Below are 12,571 nucleotides of genomic sequence, written 5' to 3' on the forward strand. Positions count from 1 at the left end.
GGCAGCACACGGGGCGCTAGTTTGGTGGCCTAGAAAAGAAAACATTGGGGGTGAGTGCAGTCGCTCATATTTTCCTATATACTGCTTGTCTTTGTAAACAGCCTCAGGCTGGCGTCGGCCCTATAATGAATGAGGCTGTAGATAGCGCGGTCACCTGACGACAACACTTAATTCAGGTTATTTAGAGGACTGAAGTTACCCCGTCACTATGCTGATAGAAATGTTTCATCTGAAACTATTTACTTCTCTTCTGTCAAGTATTTTAAACTTCTATACAGTTACCTCTTAGTTTTCTGATTTGGGAGAACGCTGGGTGACAGCCATACATGCCAACAGTACCTATTTTCTCCATAAAAGGGGTGGGGCTTATGCTAATTGTAATTAAAAGGGATGTTCCTGAGTGGAGTGGGTGTGGTTTAAATGTCATGTGATCTTGGATTTAAATATTGGTAAGTATGGAATAATATGACCAGCGTTACAGTTAGCACCGGAGCTCTCACCCATCTTTCCTAAAGTCCTGAATGGTAAATCTGCCTAGATATCCAGAGCTGACAGGCCATCCATATTTCCTCTGCAAATATAATATTTAACGGCGCGCGTTAAATTCAGTTCTTCTATATCACACATGGCAGCCTCTATTTCCAGCAACTCCACACTCCGACTAAGGGTATGTTCACACACTTGGCAAAAAACATCTGAAAATACGGAGCTGTTTTCAAGCGAAAACAGCTCCTGATTTTTAGGCGTTTTTGTAGCAACTCACGTTTTTCGCTGCGTATTTTACAGCCGTTTATGGGGCTGTTTTTCAATGGAGTCAACGAAAAACGCCTCAAATTGTCCCAAGAAATTACCTGCACCGCGCTGTATTTTGACAACAATGCGTAAAATTACGCCTCGGAACAGAACACCGTAAATCCCATTGCAAGCAATGTGCAGATGTTTGGAGGCGTAATGATGACTTTTTTCAGGTGGAATTCGAAGCGTAAACGGCCGAATTACATCTGAAAACACTGCGTGTGAACATACCCTTATAGTATACGAAGGACCAGAGTAAGCTCTGTGCAGACATTGAGCCAGCAAGGAATGCTGGGAGATTTCAGCTGTGAAGCCTACAGAATTGTGAATGCAGCTCTAGACAATAATACAAGGCATAAGGCCCCATGCACACGACCGGATTTTTCAACCATAATTACGGACCCATTAATTTCTATGGGCTACGGACACCATTCCGTATTTTTACAGATGGGTGTCCGTGCCGTAGCAATTATAGAACATGTCCCTTTTTTGTCCTTAATTACAGCAGAGACTCTCCATAGAAGTCTATGGGCGCTTCCGTAATTATGGACCTAAGGCCCCATGCACACAGCCGTGCCCGTAATCACAGGCCGTGATTACGGACGCGGAGAGTCGCCGCATTACAAAGTATGGGAGCACGGCCTGTAAAAAGCAAAAAAAAAACAGACATGTCCTATCTTTTGCGGTACGCTTTTATGGCCCGGACACCTTCCCGTAAATATACGAAAGTGTCCGCGGTCAATAGAAGTGAATGTGTCCGTACACAATTACGGACGATTTTTACGCTCGTGTGCGTGGGTGTAACTCGGGATAGGCAGTACAATGTATTTACAAAGTGACTGGTTATGAAGATGACATTTATATACAGCGATAGTGATCAAAGCTGGACTTTAAAGGGAGACCCCCACCGATCCCAAAAACGAAGCCCTCGGAAGAGCTGTGTGCCGCTTCTTGTCTGATCAGCTTTCCTTGGAGCGGTGTGCAGGCTCAATACAAAGTCTGAGTCCGCACCCCGCTGGTGCAGCTTTCCGAGGAAAGCCGATCAGAAACTAAGCGGCACATCGCTCACCTGAGGGCTTCTGCCGATTCGCTTTAGCAGTCGTGGGCGTCTCAATGCTCAGACCACCCCCGATCAAAACTTCTGACATGTCAAAAGTTTTTTAAAAGTTTTGTTACCCTTTAATTATGACATTTCTGATTTTATAACTTATGTGAGAAGAATCACAGCGGATGAAGTGTTCTCGGAGGAAATGACATGATCTGGGCTATAACCCCAAACAACTTTATGGAGGGTGTCACTTTTGTTTTTCAGCCATACTGAGCTCATGACAATGACTGTTTGTGTAATTAAACCCAGAATGTATAAGAAAGGATTAGGAGAATCCAGTTCTTCCGGGATGATACAAGTCACTCCACCTGCGGTTACTGTATCTGCTGCACTCATACTGAATGTTTGGGAATGAATAGTCCCCTTCTGAGATCCTGCCCTATACTAATCTACTGGGGAAGTTCCTAAATAGCAATTCCTTTATGTATTCTTCTTGGAATCATCTTCTTTACAAGCTCTGGAGTCTAATCGAACAGGAAAGACTGAACACGGGGTGTTTTACTGCATAGGCAGAGTACAGGCTGCCATAAACATCGCTTGCATTTTGCAGATGGATTTGAAGGGTAATTAATGACTTAGAATCTGAATTCCTTGCAGCCCTGTGGGGCATTATTAGAATACTTGTGGAGTGATTCCAAAATGTATTATATACCTATCAAGACGAACTGTGCTGAGAACGTTAATTTTATCAGTATACACTGCGTTTGTTCCTAGTCCTGGCCAGTTACTTCTTCGTCTTGTGGAGGACTCCAAGTAGAAGCAACCTGCGGCAGCCATTTCCTGCAGCTATGGAGCTATAATTCTGTCATGGAGTCACCCAGGCTTTATAGAAATGCATAGTTCCTGCACATTCCTCCACCTGCCCCTGTTGTGCCATTTTTTATTTTTTTTTAAACCGTATAAGGGGTGTGGTTTAAGAAAAGGTAAACAAAAGAGTTGGGTGGGGCTTAAAATGTCTCCTAATTTCGGGGGTTCCAATTTTGTAAGGTGTCTGCTCACGAGTCATGTTTGAAGCTTTTGTTGGGGGGTTCATTTACTTTTGCAGCTCTATCAAAATGATGGACACTTCGGCGGAGCCCTGAGGGCCCTAATTTGATGTCAATGCGGTTCATCAGTCGCCGTTTGGCTCCATCATACGAGCATAGCCTTGTCCAAGCTGTACATATCAGAAAAGAAATGACATTTTTTTTCTCCAGTGTCTTGAGGGACGTCTCCACGTAAAGTTTTCGAGTAAAATCTGGATATTCGCTTCAGTGTGTCTACGCCTGGACGTTGAGTACAGCGCCACCTAGTGGTGATTTAAGGATCTGGTCAACTCAAATTGCTGTTTCTGGAAGACTGATACTATACATGACATAATAAAAGGAACGTATACTCAGAATATTAATATTTAAAAGACTGTTGGGTTTTCACACAATGATAAATAAATAAATGCTTTACACTCATATTACCTCGTATGATACCTTGGCATTTCCATCTAGAAAAAATAATAATAATCCCATCTGATATCGGGAAAGCTATTCTATGTTCACTTTAATGGGGCCGAGCTGCGGTTCTTCACACTGCACGTGACGTGGATAACACCGGTGCTGAGCAGACCCATTGGCACTCGTGAGGGTCCCTGAGGTTGCGTCCCGACCAAACAGAAAGTGACAGTATATTCTAAGGCCTTGTTCACACAGCACTCAAAAAAAAAAAAAAAGTTGTGTAAACATGTCAAAAACACTATCATTTTTGTAAAGCACTTTTTAAAATACAGGCCTTTTTTTACGCGTTTTTGTCAAGCTTTTTGACGCGTAATTGGGACTCCCATTGACTGGGAATTAGGGTATGTTCACACGGCCTATTTACGGACGTAAATCAGGCGTTTTTGCCCCGAATTACGTCCGAAAATAGCGCCTCAATAGCGCTGACAAACATCTGCCCATTGAAAGCAATGGGCAGACGTTTGTCTGTTCACACGAGGCGTAATTTACGCGCCGTCATTTGACAGTCACTATTTTGGGCGTAATTGGAGCCGTTATTCATTGACTCCAATGAATAGCAGCGCCAATTTCATCCGTAATGGACGCGGCGTTCAAGCGCCTGCACATGCCGTTACGGCTGAAATTATGGGGATGTTTTCAGGCTGAAACATCCCCGTAATTAAAGCCGTAACGGACGCCCTCGTGTGAACATACCCTTAGGGGCGCTTCTTTTTTTTTTACACAAGGTGTTTTTTCAAGCACGCGCGCGTAAAAAAAAGGCGTCGTATGCACTACAATACACGCAAAGCTGTTAAGTGCCTTTTGCGCGCGTAAAACGCACACATTCATGTAAATCCCAGGGCTGTCTGACCATATTCCCTGTTAGGGCTCACTGAGGTGCCTTAACAACTGCCTGTGTACAATCAGTACACACAGGCTAATATACTGGGATATAGATATAGGTCAGTACATTACAGTTAAAAAATAAAAATGAAAAATTCCACTATGAGATTAAAATTAATTTAAAAAAATAAATTATTTTCTGCATTTGACAAAATAAAAATGTATATAGATTAAGCGATAATATAGTCCTACCAAAAAATGTTACCTACATAAAGTACAACTCGTCCTGCAAAAAACAAAATGTCTCATACAACTACGTCGTACAAAAAATAAAAAAGTTATGAGCGTCGGATTGCAAAGAGGGAAATATCAAAAAAATTGTTCTGTCCGCAAGGCCAAAATTGGCCGTGTCCTTTCGGAGTTAATGTATGCGTTTTTCGGAGCGTCAAACACGTTGAATACACGCCGTGTGAACAAGGCCTAGCGCTTGTGATAGATATGTTGCGCTTGGTGTGACTCAAGCTCCGTCCACTTTTCTCAACGAGTCGAAAAAAGTGCCGCAGCAGCTCCAAAAATATAGCATTCGGCCCGAAACACCATATTTATCTATCTATTTTTGCTGGATATTTTGGCATCGATGAATTTGATAAATCTGCCCCAATTGTGGGCAGGCCACTGCAGTAAATACACAGGCTGGCAGAGATGTAGCTCCGGCGCCCCAAAGCAGAATCTGTACCCTAGGCCCTCAGTCTTTGGCTCGCTATCAGAGATACGACCTCCTAGCTAAGCTCATCAGAGCTCCCACAATTCACTGCTCTGGTAACCGGAAATGAACAGAATTCTAAATGCAGCTCTGGAGAAGTAATCCCCTTATAAATGAAAAACCGTACAAGATCAGTAAAGCAAAGTATTTACAAAGTTGCACAAGGTTATATGTAGATTTTAACTGCGGCATGTTGTAAACTGTTGTTGGCGAGTGGAGTTTCCCTTTAAATATGAAATAGTTTAATATTCTTTCCATTATAGAACAGCAGACATTATAAGTAGTGTGAACAGACACAGGGTTTCTGAACAGTCTGTGATGTGAAGGGGTGAGGTTGGTGTGATGTGGACACACCTCTCCCGAAAACCTCAAGATTTACATCAGCAAAGTGAAAGCAGTATGCCGTGAAAGGGTTAAGCTCTTAAGCCAACGGAGTGTGGCTTCCAGTAATGTGATCTGCAGAAAAGTTACTGGCTGCACACACCAAACTCTAAGCATCAGTCTGCATCTGGCAAGTCCCTGGGCTGAATGTTCACAAGGAGCCCTATATGTATCATGGTGAGACATCAGCAGACCCGGGCCAGTGAGAAGACCATTGTCTACCCGGCATGATCCATCCAGCATCAAACAGGACAAGACTGAAGAACGTCTGGAAAGCAGATATGAGCAGACTACACAAGAAGTATCCCGCCATGGCATGGGAAGAGCTCCAGGTTTCTTAGCTATGCTTCAAGTCTTCAACATCAAGGATATTTCATGAGCTCCTTCCTCCCGGTTCATGCATTTTCTGGAGATCTGGTTCTTGCAGCCATGCTATGTAGACCTTTATCATTTATCTCTCAGCCATAGAAGACAACGGGGCAGGAGGGTTCCCAACAACAGTGGATCGTGTCCCATCACAACCTCAACCATGGAGTGCCTGTTCAAAAGGAGGAGAGTGCTGAAAACCTGCATAACCGTGTCCCTACTTTTTGCCACCCTGGTCACCATCCATAAATTGAAACTGGTCGAGGATGGAACAAAGGGAAGCTTGGCATTCCATACCAGAATCATGCATGAGTGGTTGCAACCAGACAATGGTTCCTCCAGGAGGAACAGTGAAGGAACAACTAGCAATTCTGGTGGTGGCATCTCAGTAGGGTTGAGCTTGCCTCCTCCAAGGTGGGACGTTAATAAGAGTAGATGTCCTGAAAACACTGGTCTACGAAGACAAACTTGGTTCAAACATGTGGATCCTAGATTTCATCAGTTTATCCTGCGCAAGCATTGCAGGTATTTCCCTTTGTTGCTGAACCACCCGGAGAAATGCCAAGGAGAAGTCCACCTGCTCATAGTGGTGAAGTCTATCATTGAGCAACATGATCGGAGAGAAGCCGTGAGGAAGACATGGGGCAAGGAGAAAGAAGTGGATGGGAAGGTAATCAAGACTTTGTTCCTTCTTGGAACTACATCCGCAGGTAAAGACCACAGGAACCTCCAGAAACTTATCGAGCAGGAGAACCAGATTTATGGGGACATTCTACAGTGGGATTTCATGGACACCTTTTTTAACTTGACTCTTAAAGAAGTTAACTTCTTAAAATGGTTCCACATCTATTGCCCAAATGTTGAGTTTATTTTTAAAGGTGACGACGATATTTTTGTGAACACTGCGAATATATTGGATTACTTGACCTTCAAAAAGGAAGACCCTCTTCTGCCGAGCTTGTTTGTAGGAGACATTATTTCCAGAGCGGCTCCAATTAGGAATAAGCAAAGTAAATATTATATCCCCAAAGAGTTGTACGACAAACCCTATCCGGTCTACGCTGGTGGAGGTGGCTTCTTAATGGCATCCGCTCTAGCCAGAAAATTGTTTGTAGCTTCTGAGAAGATCCAGTTGTTTCCCATTGACGATGTGTTTTTGGGAATGTGCCTTAAGGCCATAGGTGTGGAACCCAAGTTGCATCCAGGATTTAGGACATTCGGGATAAGCAAAAAGAGATCAAGTGCAATGAACAGAGACCCGTGTTTCTATAAGAGCTTGCTGGTGGTCCACAAGTTGAGCTCGGAAGACCTCCTCAAAATGTGGAATGTTGTCCAGAATGAAAAAATTGTCTGTGGTAAAAGGGTTAATATTTAAAAAAAAACATTATAACTCGACAATGATGCCGTGTCGGTGATCCGCTGGTATAGAGGGGAAACCAATATGATTTTATTTTCATATAAATTGTTTACAGTTTTCTAAATTCACGTGGGAAATGTCTTATTTTTTCCGCTTTTGCGTTCCAGCTGGTTCGGAAATAACGTCAAAAGATTCCACTAATTGCACTTTATATAATAAAACATGGTGACCTAAAGAGATGAATCATTTCTGGGCTCTTCTATGGATGCGATCTTATTAGGAACAGAAGTACAATATGGATTTGTTCAAAAATATTTTTCAAAAATATACATATTTTTTTTTATCTATTGATTTATACCCCCCCCCCCCCAATAAAGAGATGATGAATTAGGAATTATTATAGGGGTTGTCCATTTTTTTTTTTCCCCAATTAAAATATTTCAAATTATGTCATCATTTTAAGATTTAAGAGACGGGTAACCGGCTGGCGGTGGCCGTTGCTTCGTATCACGAAATGGACTTTGATCATTTACCAAACTGAATCTAATCTTTACATTTTTGGCATTAAGAAACACATTAGCCGAAAAAAAAATTTGTTCTGCAATTTTTCCCTATTATTTTTGAATGTGATAGTTGAAAATTTGATCCTTTTAATGGTTTACATATAAAAATAATGAAAAAAAAATAAACTGCAATTTAAACATGGAAGGTATATAATATATACAGGTCAGAGGAGCAGATTTAGTATGGGGGTGTATGGGTTTATACACCCTAAAGGGGGGAATAACCTTCGGTGAGTATACAGAGGTATAAAATAAAAACTATTTTTACGTTTTATCTGTTTCTGGGAAAGCTGGGTGACAGACAACAGTTACCATCCGGGTTGATGCCCAAACCTCTGAGCAGAAAATCTTCCTAATCATGCAATGACTAGGGAATATTTCACTTCATAATTGGCCAGATTTGCCCTTCAGGGCCGGAGGTAAGCTGGGTGAAAATGAATGTAAGGGCTCTATTGAATGCTATATTGGATGTCACCCAGCTTTCCCAGAACAGGTATAAGTGAGAAATGGATAAACACAATATTAAACAGTTGAAATGGGGACAACTGAGGAATTTAGGGGGTAATATTGTCTAAATGTCTCATAATTTGATTGTCACTGTGCAAATAATGATACAAATCATGAGACAATTGTAACACAAATATTACAGTACAAATATTGAATAATTGCACAATTCAGGAGTGTCTGATAATGATGTGATGACTAAGGCTTCGTTCACATCTGAGCTTTCCGTCGGGGCAACAGATGAACGGAATCCTGACTGAAACAAATGGAAAGCATAGGTTTCCGTTTGCATCACCATTGTTTTCAATGGTGACGGATCCGATGCAAATGGTTCCCGTTTGTCCCCGTTGTGTAAGAGTTCCGCTGTTTTGACGGAGTGAATAGCGTAGTCGACTACGGTATTGATTCCGTCAAAACGACTGAACCCTTACACAACCGGGACAAACGGAAACCATTTGCACCGGATCCGTCACCATTGAAATCAATGGTGATGCAAACGGAAACCAATGGTTTCCATTTGTTTCAGTATGGATTCCGTTCATGGGTTCCCCTGATGGAAAACTCAGACAGAACCCATGAACGGAGCCCTGATGCAGATGTGAACGAAGCCTGAGAACTGCAATGTAAGTGTCCTATATATCTATGACGCTTTCTATACAAACAAAGCAGAGCTGAAGTTGTCATTAACTTCTTTGCGGTTGCATCAGCTCTGAATTGTAATAACTGAGTTTAGAGAATACAGTAGATTTAACTCCAGGTATATGAAAAACCATATAGTAGCACATGATGCTGCATTGATTTTTTTCAAATGATGAACTCCGCTACATCTGACAAACTCAGCTCCTCTACATCAGACGAGTTCAACTCTCCTATATAAGACAAATTGAACCAGTCTACATCTCATAAACTTGTCGCTCCTACAGCTGACAAACTCAACTGCAAATATATCTATGTCATGAAGGACGCTGATGACAGTATGGCGGAGCAGGGAGGTGTGAGTGTGCTTATTAATATTTATGGTTTTTTTTTTTTTTATAAAGGGGCTCATATTTTTACTTTATATTTTATTTTTTTTAGCTACTCAAAAAAAAAAAAAAAAATCTGCCTTTTTATATACTAAGGGTATGTTCACACGCCCGTAAACACCCGAAAAATGGCCGAAGAATTGGAAGCAAAACGCCTCCAAACATCTGCCCATTGATTTCAACGGGAAAAACTGCGTTCTGTTCTGACGGGCTGTTTTTTTACGCGGCCGTTTTGAAAAACGGCCGCGTAAAAAAATGGCCGTGAAAAAGTGCAGGTCACTTCTTGGGCCGTTTTTGGAGCCGTTTTTCATGGACTCTATAAAAAACGGGCGTAAAAAACGCAGTGAAAATCGCGAGTGGCTTAAAAAACTCTGAAAATCAGGAGCTGTTTTCAAGGGAAAACAGCTCCGTAATTTCAGACGTTTTTGATTTTGCGTGTGAACATAGCCTTATTTTTACTCTGTGGCTCAGGGTGCCAGGGAAGACATGATCTGCGTGTTTCCTGCATTCCTCTAATTACAGATCACAGGTAACGGTGATCTAATGTATGAATTAAAGGGATCATTATAAAAAAATTATTTAAATCAGGTTTTATTAACCCTTTTTATGATTTTTATGTGACTATATACGTTTTCAAACTGACCACTAGAGCGCACACTTTAGGCTGGCACTTCCTGTTTGAATTATTTAGCTTTACTGTGTAGACTGGGACATGTCATCAGAAGGAAGGAATTGAATGGCTGCTTTATTGTCCTGCTGGTGGCCTAGGAGCTCTGTTCACATCTGCCGTGGAGACCGCATACAAAAAAATAGCTGCAGCATTTAATAAGTTACTAAATTCATTATTTTACTTCAACATCAAAGAGCTAACAAAGAAGATTAATAGCCGCACACGGCCCGATCACTGGTCCACGACCACCGCACACCCTGACAGATGTTTTATTTCCCTTTCCCGTAGGGTTTTATTTAACCTGCGAAACTGAAATGAATAATATTTCTGATGACAATGAAGCGGTCGGCTTCAACACCGGTTATCTTTTCATAAGACAATACGTTTACATTTTATTACATTTTAAGTTTGGTGTGAAATAAATGATTGTTGTAAAAATAAAATATAAATGTGAGAATTATTTTCAAACACGCGCATCACCGGACAAATGCAAAACGATGTTATATTCGGCATATTGTTCTGTGAGAAATGAATCCGGGTTACAGTGATGTCACAAAACAGGTATAATGTACACAGCAGGGTACCATACTGCGATAATGCACAAAGTGATGTCAGAGGAGAAGGATAACAGACACAGTGATGTCACAGCACAGGGATAATAAAGATTGTGATGTCACAGCACAGGGATAATAAAGATTGTGATGTCACAGCACATGGATAATAAAGATTGTGATGTCACAGCACATGGATAATAAAGATTGTGATGTCACAGCACAGGGATAATAAAGATTATGATGTCACAGCACAGGGATAATAAAGATTGTCATGTCACAGCACAGGGATAATAAAGATTATGATGTCACAGCACAGGGATAATAAAGATTGTGATGTCACAGCACATGGATAATAAAGATTATGATGTCACAGCACAGGGATAATAAAGATTGTGATGTCACAGCACATGGATAATAAAGATTGTGATGTCACAGCACATGGATAATAAAGATTGTGATGTCACAGCACATGGATAATAAAGATTGTGATGTCACAGCACATGGATAATAAAGATTGTGATGTCACAGTACAGGGATAAGGCATAATGGAAAAGTGGAGAAGTTGCCACGATAACCTGTCATATTACAGCTCTCATTTTTCAGATGCCATTTGGAAAATTAAAGTGGCAACCATATTGGTTGCTATGGGCAAATACTCCACATCTCCCACACAGTGATGTCACAGTATATGGGAGAAAAATATAGTTAAGTCGCAGTTAGATAATAAACACAGTGATGTCACAGTAAATGGCTAATAAACACTGATATCCCGCTCTGAGCTGTTGGTCCCCCTAGAGCCCAGGTGTAACTGACCCTCTGTACACTTCTGTACGTCATATAAAAGTGGCAGAATCTTTTCCTTTACACAGCTATAGAATTAAAAAGGACCTGTCACCTCTCCTGACATTCCTGGTTTAGTCAATATTTGTATTTCCCTTGAAACAACAATTCTGGAGCATCTTTTACTCCGCCATTCCTCTGTTATTCCTCCTAGAAATGTATGAATAAATTGACAACTGGGTGTTACCAGTTGGGAGTGTGTCCCTGCACAGACTGACACTATCCAATCAGTGCAGGCAGCTCCTTTGACAAAAGGGGTAGTAACACCAAGTTATCAATTATTCATACATTTCTAGGAGGAATAACAGGAATGGCACAGCGCAAAGTTCTGAGAAACTAAGTATTTACTAAAACAGACATGTCAGGAGAGGTGACAGATGAAAAATTCTAGGTGCCTACAAATTCTTCAAGAGGGAGCTAATATATATTTATACAGCTCCCTAAAAATTTATATACAGACTGCTCCCCCTAGTGGTGGCTGCCAGCAGTCTATACTGGTGACTTCCCTGCTGTGCTGGGAGTCTGCGGGATTTCCCCTTTATGGGTAGACTGTAGATTTTGCTCATGATACGTCGTAACACTTAAAGGGGTTTTCCACTGCCGGACAACTGATGACCTATCCACCAGAAAGGTCATCAGTATATCATCGGTGCGGGTCCGACAGCCGAACCCCGCACCAATCAGCTGCTCCGGTGGCCTGTGGGCACCAGATGTTATGGCACATAATGCAATGTATGGGGCTGGAAGCAGTTGGCTCGGTACATTGCATAGCGGCCGTGCTGCAGAACTGCAGGTCCGCTCCTATTCACTTGAATACTGTAGTACTGCAGCTCTGCCGCTATTCCATGACAGAAGCCAACTGCTTCCGCCATGGACGTCCGATGCTCGGAGGCAGCCAGAGCGGCTTAACGGGGTGTCGGACCCCACAGATCATGCATAGGTCATCAGTTGTCCGGTAGTGGACAACCCCTTTAACTTCTGAGGGTGAGGCAGGTCAGTACAGTGGCTATGCTAAGATATGATGGTATGAGGGCCAAAGTCTGAGGCTGCACTACTGAGGGAATCCTAGTTGCTGAATTGTAAATATTGTATTAGTCAGAAGATGGAGAGAACATGTGCGGCCACTGTCTATATCCAGCGACAGGGCGGAGCGTTGCATACAATATTTAGGTGCTGATACGGGACACGGTAAAGTGGAGTCTTCATGGATTATAGCTCCGCTTTGTTCTCCCCTGGATGTATACTTTTCATCCTATACTGTAAATTATATTCTCCCGTTTTGGAAGCCTGTCATTTACAGGAGGCAAAAATAAATCCATCAAAAGAAGCTTATAGC

General features: G+C 41.9%; 1 protein-coding gene across 1 annotated transcript; it reads left to right on the top strand.

Moving 5' to 3' along the window:
- Positions 1–5,753: 5,753 nt before the first annotated feature.
- On the top strand, positions 5,754–7,097 carry LOC142662537 (UDP-GlcNAc:betaGal beta-1,3-N-acetylglucosaminyltransferase 7-like). Its single transcript, XM_075840746.1, has one exon. It carries the CDS (start codon positions 5,754–5,756, stop codon positions 7,095–7,097), a length of 1,344 nt encoding a protein of 447 aa, XP_075696861.1.
- The last annotated feature ends 5,474 nt before the right edge of the window (positions 7,098–12,571 follow it).

The sequence above is a fragment of the Rhinoderma darwinii genome, chromosome 10 (genome assembly GCF_050947455.1).
Source record: "Rhinoderma darwinii isolate aRhiDar2 chromosome 10, aRhiDar2.hap1, whole genome shotgun sequence".
In the NCBI taxonomy this organism is placed as follows: Eukaryota; Metazoa; Chordata; class Amphibia; order Anura; family Rhinodermatidae; genus Rhinoderma; species Rhinoderma darwinii.